The 17,583-nt window shown below is 43.4% G+C and overlaps 1 protein-coding gene across 3 annotated transcripts in view; it reads right to left on the bottom strand.

The window, feature by feature from the left end:
- Nucleotides 1–643: 643 nt before the first annotated feature.
- tut4 (terminal uridylyl transferase 4) overlaps nt 644–17,583 on the bottom strand; it is a 41,728-nt gene continuing 24,788 nt past the window's right edge. For all 3 annotated transcript variants that reach the window (XM_085437507.1, XM_085437508.1, XM_085437509.1), the window contains 16 exons: nt 17,085–17,171; nt 11,530–11,633; nt 11,371–11,428; nt 11,165–11,268; nt 10,964–11,053; nt 10,237–10,350; nt 10,034–10,111; nt 9,557–9,734; nt 9,421–9,468; nt 7,787–7,869; nt 7,563–7,678; nt 6,321–6,475; nt 3,503–3,600; nt 2,255–2,819; nt 1,256–1,426; nt 644–1,168 (listed from right to left, as the gene is read on the bottom strand). In XM_085437507.1, the coding sequence (XP_085293633.1) occupies nt 1,080–1,168; nt 1,256–1,426; nt 2,255–2,819; nt 3,503–3,600; nt 6,321–6,475; nt 7,563–7,678; nt 7,787–7,869; nt 9,421–9,468; nt 9,557–9,734; nt 10,034–10,111; nt 10,237–10,350; nt 10,964–11,053; nt 11,165–11,268; nt 11,371–11,428; nt 11,530–11,633; nt 17,085–17,171 (2,138 nt within the window). In that variant the 3' untranslated portion in view covers nt 644–1,079. The remainder of the gene's footprint in view (nt 1,169–1,255; nt 1,427–2,254; nt 2,820–3,502; nt 3,601–6,320; nt 6,476–7,562; nt 7,679–7,786; nt 7,870–9,420; nt 9,469–9,556; nt 9,735–10,033; nt 10,112–10,236; nt 10,351–10,963; nt 11,054–11,164; nt 11,269–11,370; nt 11,429–11,529; nt 11,634–17,084; nt 17,172–17,583) is intronic.

Here is a 17,583-nt window from a genome sequence, read left to right as displayed (position 1 = left end):
CGATCTCAAATCAAATGGGACTTATCACATTAATGCTAGATTAGATCACAGTGCTGCTGTGGTTGGTTGTGCATGCCTTTAGAGGCAGGGTCTGCTCACTGAATCAACTGTAACAGCTGTAAAGTGCTGTTGTGAAATTGTTCTAAAACACTGAGGACCATGTTCCCATTTGTGAAAACAGCACCATTGCTTTCTTCTTGCCATTAGAAAGAATGCACATCTGTACTCGACTACAGAAATCTCTTCAACTGGCATCTTTAATATACGTTGTACACATTACTGCTTCCACTCTCTATAGTATCTCAAGAAACATCAGCGCAGCTGATTAGAAAGATAAAAGAAGTCTCAATCTTAATGTTACAATGTGCACTAGTCCACTAAGCATCTGGGTGCAAACGTTTTGGGGGGCTTTCAGTGGAGCCAGTGTACCTAGATGGAAGGAAATATTCCTTCCTAGATGGAAGGAAATTGAAATATTCAATTTCCTTCCATCTGTTCTCCACATGGACTCAATGCAGTCACAACCTGCTCAAACATCATTGCTTGTAGTCTGAGTTCTAATGACCAAAGCACAAATGCAAACTAGATCATACATATTATGCTGGAGTGTTGGTAAGAGACATAAACACACAGGACACAGTGAAGCGGTTTGCTTTTTTGTTTATTTTTTTATAGCTTTTTTTTCCATTATTATTTAAGACTTTTCCCCTTTTTTCTTGCTATCAATGCTTTTGGCACTACATACTTAGGGTGACATGTTAGATTGTTTTTAAAACAAACATCTATTCAAAGCCTTCATCTTGTGGCAAGCAAAGTATGAATAAAGCTAATAAAAATAAAGGTTTACATTTGTCCTCCTTACTTTACACATAAAATAAAAACACTTTTTTGGACCCCCTCAAAAACGGGGGTATTAAAATATTTGACATTTGTATCACAAATCAATGTAATGACACAAAAAGTAAAACTTAAAAACTGTACAAAAATGATAAAATTCATTTTAAAAATCGTCTTGTGATCAAATGATGCTTTATGCGTTGTTTTACTGACCATAAGCCTGATTAAAAAAAGATGCCAGTTTACTTCTTCTGTTGGATGAAATTCAGATTCACTGGATGCCGGACATGAGGGACCAGTGGGAAGTTGGGATTCGGATGCATCATAGAACCTAAACAAAGAGAAAAGAAATCCCTTAGAAAAATAATGTCTCTTTTCCAAAAGTAATAAAAAAGCATTGCTGTTCATCATATCTAACCTTGGGCCACAAAGGGTTTACCATGGTGGTAGCCTCCGTTGCCCTGCTGGATGAAGTTCTGGGGCATTCTGTAGGGCCAGGATGGAGACAGAGTGTACTGAGGGGTTTTATTGTGCTCCCATAACCGAGAGCCTTGGCTCACAGCTACAAATGAAGCCGGGTGGCCAGACTCTGTAGACAAAGGGGAAAAAAAAATCTTTCTGTAACTGTCAAAAAGAGACAATTGGTACCGGTAAGAATTTTAATCCTAGTGCAGATTTTGCAAATCAAATGGTGTTTTGTGGGTGCAGCACCCATAAGGTAGTAATCAGGATTAGACTAACAAGCTGAAATCAGCATGCCACAGGGAACTGCAGAAGGGTCAACACTGAAAATGCTGACTACTTGCATAAATTTGATTTATTTACAAATTAAATCATTAAAACTTGTGAAATGCTTATGACTATAATAATATCATAGAAAATTTAAAAAAAACCCAAACAAACCAAAAAAAACCCCAACTAAATACAAACTAAAACAGCTAAGTGTATGAAACTGACACTGACAAGCCTCAGAGCTCGGGTAGACTGTCGCTCCTGTGTACCTCGTTCTTTTCACTAACATTTTTAAATTGTTAGGGTCAAGAAACAATCCTCGGTCTCATGCACAATCTTTTTGACAACTGCAAACTCATGAGGGTTTGGTAACATTTCCTCTACATTTGCACCATTTTCTTTAGCCTCTCCTAGCTGTGATTGAGATCTGCAGTTTCCTAAGACATACACAACCTAAATCCGAAACATCATCCTGGAACAAAAACTCCAGATTTACTTCTGAATGAAAGAATTCCTTGATTTTCTCTGTAAAGAAAGTGCAGACTCTAAAGCAGCTATACCTGAGCACTAGAGTCAGGTGATTGTGTAATAAAATAAGAAATGGTTTGATGCTTTTATTTAAAGCTAAAGATAGAGACAGAATCCCACACAGACAGATGGTGACCCCAAATCACCCAGTGAATACCTGACTTGACTACAGTGCCATTGCCCATGAGTGACCCAGGTTGTGCCAAGTGGTTGTGCCAGTGTCCTTCCCGTCCTGGCCCGCTGATGCCCAGCTGTCTCCCCGCCGGCTGGGCGAAGATTATGCTGGGGTCATTCAGATTCATGGTGCTGGGGTTTCCACCTGAACCTGTGGGACTCCCGTTCCCAGACGCTGAACGCAGGGCGAATTTCATGCCAGGCGGAGAGGGGGCAGTGGGAGAGGACGAGGTGAGGACTGGTCCATGGATAGGCCAGGAGGTGGAGGGAAGGTGGACTGGGTGAGTAGACTGTCCCTGGGACTGGTGTGACTGGTGCTGGTGGGTGGGAAGAAGTCCCAGTGCAGTGAGTGCACTTGGGTGATACTGGCCTGGGTGGGAGGTAGGAAAGCTAAGGAGAGAGAGCGGGACCTGGGGATGTGCAGACTGCTTGTGGGGACCAGCAGAATTGGTCTTAGTGTGGGAGGGCTGAGTAGAACTGGAGTGGGTGGAACTTGGGGGAACAGCAGTGGGCTGTGGTGAGTAGGGTGGAGTCTGACGACTATCAGACTATTAGAAAGAAAGAAAGGAAGAAAAAAGGAAGAAGTTAAAAATCAGCAATCTGAACAAGTGATGTGCAAATAAGTTCTAATTTTATTTGTTCGTTATTTTTGGATTCACATATAAAAGTGACGACTCTTTAGACCATGTTTTCTTAAATTCATTCATAAATCACACTAACTACAATCTTTTTTATTTTTATGGCAAAATGTAATCATTGGGATTATTGTAGGTTCTTTACCTACAATATAAACTGCCTTGATTCAACTGTTATTGTGATTTGGCGCTGTATAAATGAAACTGAACTGAATATGCCCAGTAAACTTATTTTCTGTTAATTATTTGCATCTCTTTCCAGAAGCATGCACTTAATTTTCAGTTGTTTAAGTGAGAGAAGATCCTATGACCTACAGTAGTTTGAGAGACATTGCAAAGTTTAATAACTTCCTTCATTATGAAAACTAAAACTACACTGAAGAAAAGCGGATCACATGTTGTTACATGCTGCCATTTATAGTTCTCAGAACTGGAATTGGTACCAAGAAAAAAAAGAAAAGAAAAGAAAAGAAAAGAAAATCACATCTCAGTGTTGAATATGCATCACTTATGAACTTCTGTCACATCTGTGCTAGCCAGTGTCAGTGATTATTTTGAAAGCGTAGTGTGTGTGGAAGGTTAACTGTTGTACTTACACATTCTGAGGCCTGTCTGGTCCTTCCAGGACAGTCTGCAGCTGTCTGGGGAATAGGGATGGACTGAGAGCTCACTATAGTTCGCACCATGTGAGAAGCTGTAAAAGAATAAAAAGCCATATAAGCTATCTTTTGAGTTCCCACTGCAGAGAATATCTGATGTGTCCCACATCTGATAATTATAACTCAAAATCAATAATTGTTAGGGCATTTACATACATTGATATTTAAGATTTTAAAGAGACTCATAATAAGGTTGGGCGATATGTAAAAATCTCCCAACTGACAATTGCCACTCCAATAACAATGATATTCACGCAGATGACTTTTTGATGGGCAGAGCAATCACGCAAACACTGATTAGCACGTTTAGAAATTATACATTTTGTTTAGAGGGAATAATTTACCTTCTTTATATGTTTGTTTCAATATTACCGGTAACCCTTTAAGACCTACCATAGAACCAAGTCCGCCCGAGCTTATCGTTATATTTTTACATGCTGTAGTCCTATTTTGGGGAGTATTTCAAGTTGCTATACATCAATATAGAGCTGGGCGATATGAGATTTTTTCATATCACGATATGTTTTTTTCATTTCAGGCGATAACGATATATATCACGATATAAGCCAAATAACTATATTTGTAAGATTTAAATGTGCCGTTGCTCACAAGTAAAATGTGAAATAATCAGCAGCTTGTTTTTATTTAAATATTTATTTCCCATAATAAGTTCAACAGGGTAGATGTACTTAAGGAACATGAGACTTTTTCAGATAAATAAAGGCAAATATTACAAACTACACAAAAGGAAGCCGCTAAAGCGTTTAAGTTTCAAAATAGAACAAACGAAACAGACTAAATTGTCAATTCCACTTAGAAACAAAATATTAATTCTAAAAATAAATCTTAGTTTGTTTTACAGAAGAACAGACAAAACTGACTAACTTTTGTCAATATCAAATAAACTGAGAACTAAAAGGAAATTCTCAATCTCTCCTTGTTGTATAGCTTAGCTTTTCAAACAGTTTTAACAGTTACTTTAGTCTGACAAAAGCCGAATGACGAATTAGCGCTTCCAGTCAGAGACTGAGGCTACGTCCACACGTACACGGGTATTTTTGAAAACTGAGATTTTCCGTTTTCGTTTTAAAAAATAATCCCGTCCACACATAAAGGCAGAAATGAAGGAAAACGCTGCTATGAACATGCCAAAGCAGCAGGTGGCGCTAGATTCCTAACCGTGCAGAAATGTTGGCCAATCAGAAGTCTAGAAGCCTCGGTGGGAAAAAGTAAACAAAGCTGGGGCATAGAAGCAGAACCGAGTCGTATGTGTGGAGGGACAGTAACTGTGTGTATATGTAAGCATTTAAACACTGCAGAGAGTAGAATTAACAGTAACAGTATTGTAGAAATTCATTTCACCGAAACAATAACGTGGCGCACAGTGTGACGCATGCACCAGTTTATTGTATTTCCAGACTTGCTTTCGGCACAATTTACAGTGCACGCTACTCTGTTTTTTGTCAGACTTGAAATAGCCGAAATACCTTCACACTACGGAACTTCTATGGCTCTTCTGTTCGACAATCTCTCCGGCATTGGAACCATCATCTGTTTTCTCTTCGGTCACGCTCGGTTGATTTTTCTAGTCGGCACACTCATTTCCTCCATTAAGCGCTGGCTCCATTACCCGCTGGCTGCTTCCCAAACAAACACACGTGCGGCTTGGCACTTGTGCTGTACGTAACAAGTCACGCGACGTGACGCTGCGGCTGTGATTGGTTCGGCTCTGCGCTACTTAATTTGGATTGGCTGACCTTTTTTTTTTTTTTTTTTTTTTTTTTTTTTTTAAGAGGACAAGAGCGGCGAAGTCTATCACGATAGTTTAATTTCTCTATCGAGTAAAAGTTATATCGCGATACATATCGTTATCGTTCTATCGCCCAGCTCTACATCAATAGAACTGTTATATCCCAAAATTTTATAAATGTATGCATTAAGTCCATAGTAACTGCATAAATTGCAAAAATGTGCAATAAACTACAAAAAAAAAAAAAAAAGGAAACTCGTTTTTTGTTTTTTTTTTTTAACACATATTTCTAGTTACAGAAATTTCAGAGGTATATACCTCAAAACTGTAAATACAAAAAAGTTGCACAAAATAGTTTCCAACCAAAGAAAATTTACTTTGAGTGTCTTCATAGTGTTATTTTTGCCATACACCAATTTTTATATACAGCATGAAAAACGAAAATAAATATTATTATGTAACTTAAAAAAAAAAAAAAAACTAAACTTTTTCCAACAGTGCAATTTGAGTTCCAAGCATCTCAGAAACTATACAGAAAAGAATAAAGTCAAACATGACTTTTAAAAACACCATTATAGGCTTTTAAAGGCCCTGAAGGTAAAAACTATGTTTCCCACAAAATATGACATCACTTCCGATTTTGGCAGGCAATGGCAGACATGCAATAGTTCGCGCTGATGTCTTTTCCAACGTAGAAAGTGCTATAAACAGCTGATCGGCAAAGCATGTTTCTGGAATACTATGCTTTTGTTGCTGCAAGTGCTTTTTATGCTATTTTTGCAAAGCTATATGTGGAAGGAAACCGTGACTTAGGACAAGCTGAATGCGTAAGAAGTACGTACTCCTCCGGTTTCCTATGCAAAAAAAATTATTGCGCTAGCTTATGTGGTAGCAATTCTACCGGGACTTAAAAATAGTTATGCAAAACGGAAACACCATCCTGACAAATATTCATTTTCATACACAACTTCAAAGGGAAAAAAAGAAGCTTTTTTTTGTGCTGACCTGGTGCTCCGGCAGCTCTTTGTTTGAGGTGACGATATTCAGGGCAGTCTCGCCGTACATGCCCCATGTCCCCACACTGGAAGCAACGCCGATCCTTTGGCTCTCGTTCCTCCTCTTTGATGTCCTCATCTTTCTCATTTTCCTTCTTTTTTATTCTGACAAAAAAATTTCAAAAAAAAAAAAAAAAAAAATCATGTCACCACAAGAAGGTATGGAAAACATGCCAGATTTAGTACAAGTCAAATAAAAACAACTTTGACTGAAAATATATATCTGAAGTTTGATAGTTGAAATTAATTTACGTCCAGTGCACTGACTTCGTACTTTAACATCCATGGCTGGTTGATTGAATAGAAAAATGTTAGGCCCCAAAGTTATGATATTATATTCTGTACTGTACAGTGCTGTGCAAAAGCCTTGAGCCACCGCTCTCTTCTTTACATTTTGTTGTCAGTGAGCCTGCCTTTCTTGTAAGGTATCCTGAACAATGGTCTCCACGCTTCCTGAAGGTCTTTCAAAGGTTTTAGGACAATGGCTGCTTTGAGACTCATCTTTGGTCTTGTCCTTGTACCTGATCATTTTCAGAGAAATGTTTTTTAGTATGTTAAGCCCCTTTCTCGGTCAACAGTTAAAAAGAAGCTTAAAGCAACGGATGAACCAGTGTGATGTCTACACATAACAGATGACAGACAAGAACCAATTTTAAATTGTACCTTTGGGTACTTTGGTAATACTGGCCTGTCCCAAAACACAGCATTAGTTCCCATTTGTTTACTTTAACCTACAAAAATATACCAAAGTTAACACAGTTTGACAACCACAAATACAATGTTTGCACCAACAAGGTGAATCCCAGCATGCTGTTAGCCAAAAACTTGGCATATGCTGGGGTGTGCAATGTACCCATTAGAAAAAACCTGAGGAAACTGGACAAGTAGAGAACAAAAGAAGTTGCTTACCAAAAAAAACAAAAAAAAAAACTGGAATTTTCCTGAGAGATACAACTGGCCATTCTCTTGATTATTCTATTGTTCATGGAACTCTCATGAGAAATGGTCTCAGTGGATGGGTGGCTGTCAAGATCACATTCTTTTGGACAGTTCCCTCCACAGCTTTAGTTGTATTTTTTAAGATGTGAGATAAAACAACTGAGAGAAGTTCTTCGTATTTGAGCATATTGATTTTTTTCTCGGAAATCTAGCCAACTGAGAGATAAATCTCTGTGACTTAAGAGGGGACCACCTGCGTCTCTTTGGACAGTCCTTCATGTAGTGTCCAATCTTTCCGCAGATCCTGCAGCACCGGTCATTAGGAGCCAATTCACCATCTGTCAGCACCTTAGAGTCAAAAAAGTATTCCTGCAACAGAACAGAAGACATTCAAAACACAAAACACCATTAGGCTGGGATACACAGCACACAGCAGTCAAAGTCTGAACATTCAACTGTGTTACATGAATGACCTACCACTTCAGTGCCCGGGACGGGATAAAAGGGAGTTCCAAACAGCTTTCTCCCATTTATAAATGCCTTCATGATGAAGTTTGTCACTGGTGGAGGAATGAGAGGCAGCATAAGTAACAGGGCATTTTCACAGTTTCAAAGCAAGCTTCTGCAGACGTACCCAGGCCCAGAGCAGTTCTGAATCGATTTACATAGAATCCTGACATTTGTCTACATATTTCCCCTTCATAACAACTGTACGGTGGGTTATTTGTTTATTTTTAATATTCGTTTGGATGGAGTGTGGCCACTTTGACAAGTGTCCTGACACTGTAGGTGGCACTATTTGCTACGGCTCATTTTCACTAAACGCACAGTGGATTCACAAGTAACAACTTTATATAAGCACTAATGTTGAGACTTCAGGACTGGAAAGCAATGGCTGACATCACAATGACAAAACTTATGTTTCACATATAGTCTATGGTTTTGGTGCCCATTAAATTTGTTTTCAACAATGGACGGGAATCAGAATAGCATTCTGCCTGATCTGCTGATGTGCAACCACGGATGATCTGATATCCACGTGTCGGTGTTGTTCCCACATCATCATAATAAATGTTGTTCCAGGTTCAACATTGCAAGTGACCAATCACATTGTTGTGACATCCCCCTTTTGTGCCTTTGAAAAATGCCGCCTTAAAAAAAGTCTACTTCACTTGCGAGAAGAGAAACCGCTTCGGTCCGCCGATCCAGGAACTTGAATTCTTTGAATTTCCGGATACTTTTGTTTAATAAACAGTAAGCATTATACATATTGTCCTTACAGAGGCGGTTTCTCTTCTCGCAAGTGAAGTAGATTTTTTTGAAGGCGTTTGTTTTTTTCGAGGTGGCGGATGACGTCACGAGAAGGTGATTGGTCACTTGCAATGTTGAACCTGGAACAACATTATTTATGATGATGAGGGAAAAACACCAACACGAGGATATCAGATCGTCCTGCAACCACACATGCTGCTACACTGTGATTTTGTGTGTATTTACATTACTATCATAACCTGACAGGACCTGCTGTTTTGATCTAGTCTCTAAACCATCACAATTTGTCCTTCTTCTGTTCATTTTCAAGCATCAAAGTACAATGACTTCAACAGGTGAACAACTGTAAGTGTGGGTGCAGGTGTACAAATATTCAACCAGCCTCATCCTCTGGGCTAATCTACAATGGAAATGAAAAGCTGCAAGCAATGTGTGCACGGTGTACATATTAGAGCATTGGTGTCCAAAGACTGTTGCTGACTGTTGCCTGCTTTTACAGGCAACAACTGCAGAAGGGGAGACTAAATGAAAAAAAATGCTGCTAAGATCCACATAAAAGATAATAAGAGGATGAGAATGATGTAGAGGGTGAGCCTTTATAGCACAAGGTAAGACTGGCTACTCAATTTTTTCAGAGTTGTTTGAACCCAGTAGGAGGCTAAACTGACATGAAAAAAGGAAATAAAACCCAAGAATTGTCTAAGATTGTTCAACCACCAAAATTACACCATAACTTGACAGAGGTTTTAGGAAACTTTATCATAACCAAAGACAAGTTTTCAAAGTCTACAGAATGCATCAATAAGATATTTTTTGTATCAGGTATGGCAGGCACTTACTTTTACGAGAAACTCCAGCACCGAGGTTATGATTCAAATCAAAGGGATCTAAGAAGAAGAGCATATCAGTGGGATGAAAACAACTGTGAATCTGGAAGCAAATCAAGTTTACAGAGATGCAGAGCCATGTTAGCACCTTCAATAGCGATGCATTTGCTGGTCCACTGTTTTTCAAACGTGGTGAGGCGTTTCCTTTGGCGAATGCTGATCACGTGCTCTTTGAAGTCAAACTCTTCAGTGTAAAAGCGTAGAAGTCCCAGCCACAGCTCTCCCACAGACTCTGTGTTCTGCTGATTCTCTAAGTGATGACGACGCTGTGAGAACAGAGGAAACTAATTCCAGAGTCATTACAAGACAAACTGTACTTGCTGCTTTTTTGTGTGTGTGTGTGTGTGTGTGTGTGTGTGTGTGTGTGTGTGTGTGTGTGTGTGTGTGTGTGTTGTTTAATTAGATTTGACTGATTATTCGAGATACGTGGTTTTTTTACACCCCAGGGAACGCTGAGACTAAAGTTAACTTAGGTAATGCTTTTAAATAATTTTCCTACATAATTGCCATAAGACATTTTAACGTGGTTGCTAAGCTGCAAAACTCTTTTGTTTTTCCAACTCACCAGATCCTCAAGGTCATCAAAAAAGAAAGCGTTCCAGCCATCTACCAACCGCTGAGGAACAGTATTCCCATCAAAGATCTAAAAAGACATCACGTATCATTTAGAGCTATTTACTTCATGAAATTCAATGCAAAAATAATTTTAAAAAAAGCCTCTTCAAGTTTCAGGCACAGCACTTGACTGAGTTAATCAGTGGTAAATACCTCCTGCAGGACAGGAATGACAGGTGGCTGCCTCTGCTGCAGAAAGTAAAGCACCATCAGGATGTAAGCATAAGAAGAGAGGCTCCCTCTGGAAGCGTCACCGATGTCACAGCGCTGTGAGGACAAAAAGTGGGTTAGTTACAGGAAGAGACGACACTCGTGGTGAAGGCTTTTTGTAAGAGGGCACACTAAATCATGTTATAGATCTTGTATTTTCTGTTGCATTTTCTTCCTTGTAAAAGAGATTTGATTTCAACGTTAAATAAAGGTAAATAAAAACACACTAACATACATGTGTTATGCTTGCAGTGAGATTTCCAATTTTTTTTGGGAAGAAAACCCTGCTAACATTTGTTGTAAAACCCGTTCCCAAATTCAAGTGCAGACATCAGAAGAATAAGCTCATGTATGTTTGAAAACATGCAGGTGGATATACGTTTATTTGTATACTGAGCATCATTGTATACATACCATCTTTTATATAACTGCACTTTAATATTCCTTATTTTTGGTTTTGTTTATGCACTGGCCTCAATGCTGTTGAGTCTTTATACAGCTTTCATTTACTTGCTGTGTTGGTTCTGTTACTCCCACTGGTATGGGGTGGGAGATCACTTGCAAATACTGAATTTGTGCTTCTTTGAAAACACCCAAGAAGGATCGTAGATTACTGAATACTCAGCCTGAGTACTCTGGTTACAAACCCAGATTGTCAATTTTCACATACCTTTGCAAAGACCTTCATTGTGTATCCCAGAAACTGCACACGTGGATCCAGAGCCGCATATGTAGCTAGCATCCTGGTGTTGTGTTGAGCCTAGAAAGAAGAATCCTCCAAATTCATTTATAATGCAACATATTTGACAATATAAAACATCTCTTATAACATTACATGACAACAGTCATAATGAGGGCATCTTCCACTCACCAGTGTGTTATAAAGGCTGATATCCCCCTCCAAACCACTCTGTTTGTGTTCAAACTTCACTATAGGCACTTTAGCTGTGGTGATAGGTAAGATGTTCCTCAAACCTGAGATGATGGAAATTATGAGATTAAAGTCAGTTTTTCCACACAGACAGGAGTCTCCTACCAAATTATTCAGGGGGAAATAATAGGAACACTTTAACTGACCTGTATGCTTCTTGAGCACTTTTGCAAGGCCTTCAATGATTTCTTTGCAGTTCAGCTTCTGTTCAGACAGATCCAAAAAAATAAATTAAACACTGATCATATGAAATAATGATCATGTGTTTATTCAAGTGAGTGCATCTGGATGTTTTGTCTGCTAACCTCTGCAGTTTCGTGGCCCTCCAGAGTCATGCAGATGTCAAGGTCACTGTCACGGAATCCAAAGCCATTTTTGGAAGATCCAAACAAGCAAAGCTGGGCTTTTTCTGTGGAAACATGGACGTTTTAAAAAGAAAACCAAAACAAGGCACATCAGTCTTTTAAAGTGTTCTCACAGTGATGTTGTACTCTCTAAACTCCATCCATCCATCCATCCATCCATCTTCATCCGCTTTATCCGGGGCCGGGTCGCGGGGGCAGCAGCCTAAGCAAAGAGGCCCAGACCTCCCTCTCCCCAGCCACCTCCTCCAGCTTATCCGGGGGAATACCAAGGCGTTCCCAGGCCAGCCAAGAGATATAATCTCTCCAGTGTGTCCTGGGTCTGCCCCGGGGCCTCCTCCCGGTGGGACATGCCTGGAACACCTCACCCAGGAGGCGCCCAGGGGGCATCCTTGTCAGATGCCCGAACCACCTCAGCTGGCTCCTTTCGATGTGGAGCAGCAGCGGCTCTACTCTGAGCCCCTCCCGGATGGCCGAACTTCTCACCCTATCTCTAAGGGAGAGGCCAGCCACCCTTCGGAGGAAGCTCATTTCTACCGCTTGTATCCGCGATCTCGTTCTTTCGGTCACTACCCACAGCTCGTGGCCATAGGTGAGGGTAGGGACGTAGATCGACCGGTAAATTGAGAGCTTCGCTTTTACACTCAGCTCCCTCTTCACCACGACGGACCGGTGCAGCGCCTGCATTACTGCAGCTGCAGCCCCAATCTGTCTGTCGATCTCCGGCTCCCTTCTCCCATCACTCGCGAACAAGACCCCGAGATACTTGAACTCCTCCACTTGGGGCAGGAACTCATCCCCGACCCGGAGTGGGCACTCCACCCTTTTCCGGCTGAGAACCATGGCCTCAGATTTGGAGGTGCTGATCCTCATTCCCGCTGCTTCACACTTGGCTGCGAACCGTTTCAGTGCGAGCTGGAGGCCCTCACCCGATGAAGCCAACAGAACCACATCATCCGCAAAAATCAGAGATGAGATTCTGAGGCCACCAAAGCGAAACCCCTCCGCCACTTGGCTGCGCCTAGAAATCCTGTCCATAAAAATTATGAACAGAACCGGAGACAAGGGGCAGCCCTGGCGGAGCCCATCACCCACCGGGAACGAGTCCGACTTATTGCCGGCAATGCGAACCAAGCTCTTGCAACGGTTGTATAGGGATCGAATGGCCCGTAGCAATGGGCCAGACACCCCATACTCCCGCAACACCTCCCACAGGACACCCCGAGGGACACGGTCGAATGCCTTCTCCAAGTCCACAAAACACATGTAGACTGGTTGGGCAAACTCCCATGCACCCTCAAGTATCCTTGAGAGGATAAAGAGCTGGTCCAGTGTTCTGCGACCAGGACGAAAACCGCATTGTTCCTCCTGTATCCGAGGTTCAACTAGCGGACGAACTCTCCTTTCCAGCACCCTGGCATAGACTTTCCCAGGGAGGCTGAGGAGTGTGATCCCCCTGTAGTTGGAACACACCCTCCGGTCCCCCTTCTTAAAGATGGGGACCACCACCCCGGTCTGCCAGTCCACAGGTACTGCCCCTGATCTCCACGCAACATTGCAGAGGCGTGTCAACCAGGACAGCCCTACAACGTCCAGAGCCTTCAGGAACCCGGGGCGGACCTCATCAACACCAGGGGCTCTGCCACCAAGGAGTTGTTTAACTGCCTCAGTGACCTCGCCCCCGGAAATTGGCGGGTCATTCCCCTCAACCCCAGACTCTGCTTCCTCCTCGGAAGACGTGTCAGTGGGATTAAGGAGGTCCTCGAAGTATTCCTTCCACCACCTGACAATTTTCTCAGTCGACGTCAGCAGTGCTCCACCAGCACTATACACAGTGCAGGTAGAGCACCGCTTTCCCCTCCTGAGACGCCTGACAATTTGCCAGAATCTCTTCGAGGCAGTCCAAAAGTCTTTTTCCATGGCCTCTCCGAACTCCTCCCACACCTGAGTTTTTGCTTCAGCCACTGCCCGAGCCGCATTCCGCTTGGCCTGTCGATACCTGTCGGCTGCCTCCGGAGTCCCACAGGCTAACCAAGCCCGATAGGACTCCTTCTTCAGCCTGGTGGCTCCCTTCACCTCTGGTGTCCACCATTTGGTTCGGGGATTACCACCACGGCAGGCACCAACCACCTTGCGGCCGCAGCTCAATGCAACAGCTTTGGCAATGGAGACGCTGAACATGGTCCATTCGGACTCAATGTCCCCCAGTCTCCCTCGGAATGCTGTTGAAGCTCTGCCGGAGGTGTGCGTTGAAGATCTCGCGGACTGGGGCCTCTGCTAGACGTTCCCAGCACACCCTCACTACGCGTTTAGGTGCACCAGGTCTGTCCAGCGTCCTCCCCCGCCACCTGATCCAACTCACCACCAGGTGGTGATCAGTTGACAGCTCAGCCCCTCTCTTTACCAGAGTGTCCAGAACATATGGTCGCAGGTCTGGTGATAAGATTACAGAATCGATCATCGACCTACGGCCTAGAGCGTCCTGGTGCCACGTGCACTTATGGACACTCTTATGTTCGAACAGGGTGTTCGTTATGGCCAAACTGTGATTAGCACAGAAGTCCAATAACAAAGCTCCTGTGTTCACTGAGATATTCAACATCTCTTTATCTCAGTCGGTGATCCCCACATGCTTCAAAGAGTCCATCATTGTTCCTGTCCCGAAGAAACCCCACCCTGCTTCTCTCAATGACTATCGCCCTGTAGCCCTCACCTCAGTAGTGATGAAGTGCTTTGAACGCCTGGTCAGAGACTTCATCATTTCTTCACTACCAGACACGATGGACCCACTACAGTTCGCTTACCGTCCAAATCGTTCCACAGACGATGCCATCTCTCATCTCCTCCACACATCACTCACTCACTTGGACACTAGAAGGGGGAATTATGTTAAAATGCTCTTCATAGACTACAGCTCTGCATTTAACACCATAATTCCCTCCACACTCACCACCAAGCTGGAGCATCTGGGACTCAGCTCATCTATGTGTCAGTGGATCTCCAACTTCCTAACTGGCAGACCACAGGCAGTAAGGATGGGCGGACATGTCTCAGCCTCCACCACTCTCAGCACTGGAGCCCCCCAGGGGTGTGTTCTGAGCCCCTGCTGTACTCTTTGTACACATATGACTGTGTGGCCACTACCAGCTCCACCACCATCATCAAGTTTGCTGACGACACCGTCGTGGTGGGCCTGATCTCTGATAACAACGAGACGGCCTACCTGAAGGAGATTAGGAATCTGGAGAACTGGTGCCAGAGGAACAACCTCCTTCTAAACGTCAGTAAGACAAAGGAGCTGATAGTGGACTTCAGCACTAAGCAGGAGAGGAACTACCAGACCCCCGTCATCAACGAATGCCCAGTGGAGAGAGTGGACAGCTTCAAATACCTCGGAGTTCACATCACGCAGGACCTGTCATGGTCCTGTCACATCAACACCGTGGTGAAAAAGGCCCGACAGCGTCTCTACCACCTCAGACGCTTGAGAGACTTCCAACTGCCCCCCAAGGTGCTCAGGAACTTTTACTCGTGCACCATAGAGAGCATCCTGGCGGGAAACATCTTAACCTGGTTCGGGAACAGCACCATGCAGGACAGACGAGCTCTACAGAGGGTTGTGCGGTCAGCTGAGCGCACCATCCGCTCCGAGCTCCCTGACCTGCACTCAATCTACAGCAGGCGGTGCTGGACCAAGGCCAGGAAGATGGTGAAGGACCTCAGCCATCCCAACAACAGACTGTTCTCTCTGTTGAGGTCAGGAAAGCGATTCCGCTCCCTGAAGACCAACACAGAGAGACTGAGGAGGAGCTTCTTCCCGCAGGCGATACGGTCTCTCAATCACACCACCACACAGTACTGACCCACACATATGGTTCTTACACACACACTGGACTTTCTGGACTTTGTTTTTGCACAACACTGGTCACTATATTCTTCATTTCCGGTTAATACTTGTACAGCTGCTGTTATTGTGTATATATTTATTTATATTTAGATTTCTTCATACATTCTTATATAGTTCTATATTGTGTATTTTGTTGTACAGTTATTTTATTTTCAACTTTAATTTATATATTTTATCTTATTCTCCCAGTTAAATTTACCCTTCATTCTAATTTGTGTTGTACAGTTATTTCATTTTTAACCTTAATTTATATTTTATTCCTTCCTAGTTAAATTTACCCTTTTTAATTTTTCATATTTATTTCCTATCTTATTCATAGCCTTTTCCTTTTTTGTTTTCTTTAGGTCACGAGCAGTTGTCCAAGCATTTCACTACATATCGTACTGTGTATGACTGTGTACGTGACAAATAAAATTAGAATTTGAATTTGAACAAAGCACCGCTCGGGTTCAGATCAGGGAGGCCGTTCCTCCCAATCACGCCCCTCCAGGTCTCACTGTCATTACCCACGTGAGTATTGAAGTCTCCCAGCAGGATAACAGAGTCTCCAGGTGGAGCACCCCCCCCCCCAGGGACTCTAAGAAGGCTGGGTACTCCGAACTGCCACTCGGCGCATAAGCGCAGATGACAGTCAGGACCCGTTCCCCGACCCTAAGGCGCAGGGAACAAACCCTCTCGTCCACCGGGAAAAACCCCAACGTACCGGCAGCAAGCCGAGGAGATATTAGAATACCCACCCCAGCCCGCCGCCTCTCACCAGGGGCAACTCCAGACTGAGACAGAGTCCAGCCCCTCTCCAGGAGACTGGTTCCAGAGCCCAAGCCATGCGTAGAGGTGAGCCCGACTATATCTAGCCGGTACCTCTCAACCTCACGCACTAACTCAGGCTCCTTCCCCACCAGAGAGGTGACATTCCATGTCCCTATTGCCAGTCTTGGCAGCCGGGGGTCAGTCCGCCAGGGCCTCCGCTCCTGGCCGCCACCCGGCACACAATGCACCCGACCCCTATGGCGCCTCCTGCGGGTGGTGGGCCTGCGGGAGGATGGGCCCATGCCTCCTCTTCGGACTGTGCCCGGCCGGGCCCCATGGACTAAGGCCCGGCCACCAGACGCTCGCCCTCGGGCACCCTCCCTGGGCCTGGCTCCAGGGCGGGGCCCCGGTAATCCTATCCCGGGCAGGATAAACTGTTCCCTCGATGTTCTCTTCTGAATCGCTCTTTGTCTGGTCCCTCACCCAGGACCAATTTGCCATGGGAGACCCTACCAGGGGGCAAAAGCCCCCAGACAACATAGCCCCTGGGATCCCTGGGACACACAAACCCATCCACCACGATAAGGTAGCGATTCAAGGAGGAGCTCTCTAAACTCATTTCTATCAATTCTACAAAATCTGCTAATACTCATTAAGTTCATGGAACTCAACAGTCGCTTCACATTGAATGTATTCCTCAGTATATTGTGTCTTGTCAACTGCTCGACAGCTTTTAACTTAAATTGTGCAAAACACACAGTAACACTACACAGCAAAGTTACCAAGGAAATGGAGAGAAATGTTTGAGACTTTTGTTTGCAGTAGATTGTTTCAGGCTCACCATTGTATTCCTTCCTTATAAACCTCTCCAGGCTAGCAAGGATCTGCTCCCTCCTCTGCTGTTCAGCATGTGTAGGTGACAATTCATCTACCACAGCAGATGACAGACACACACACACACACACACACACACACACACACACACACACACACACACACACACACACACACAGAAAGAAACAACGATGCCTTAATTATTGAAGTTTTTTCTTTTTTAACAACTGCTGAAATACTGGTTTCAGACTGCACAATATGAGAATTATCTGCTTTTGATGCCATTTGTTTTCTCGTGTATTAAAGGAATTTTTGATATGTTTCCTCAAGCTTTGTAGAGTCTTTACATTTTGATCAAATATAATCATAAGGTATTTGCCAGCTGCCCACCATATGCTGAAGAGAAGATGGGTTTTTATTTTACCGTATTTTCACAACCATAAGGCGCACTTAAAAGTCTTAGATTTTCTTCAAAAAGTACGGCGCGCCCTATAGCGCAGTGCGCC

This window comes from Copadichromis virginalis, linkage group LG17 (assembly GCF_057382275.1).
Source record: "Copadichromis virginalis isolate Kocher_CV1m ecotype Utaka linkage group LG17, C_Virginalis_male_GT1.1, whole genome shotgun sequence".
Lineage (NCBI taxonomy): Eukaryota > Metazoa > Chordata > Actinopteri > Cichliformes > Cichlidae > Copadichromis > Copadichromis virginalis.
The sequence above is the reverse complement of the archived record's forward strand: the minus strand, read 5'-3'. Positions and strand labels throughout refer to the sequence as shown.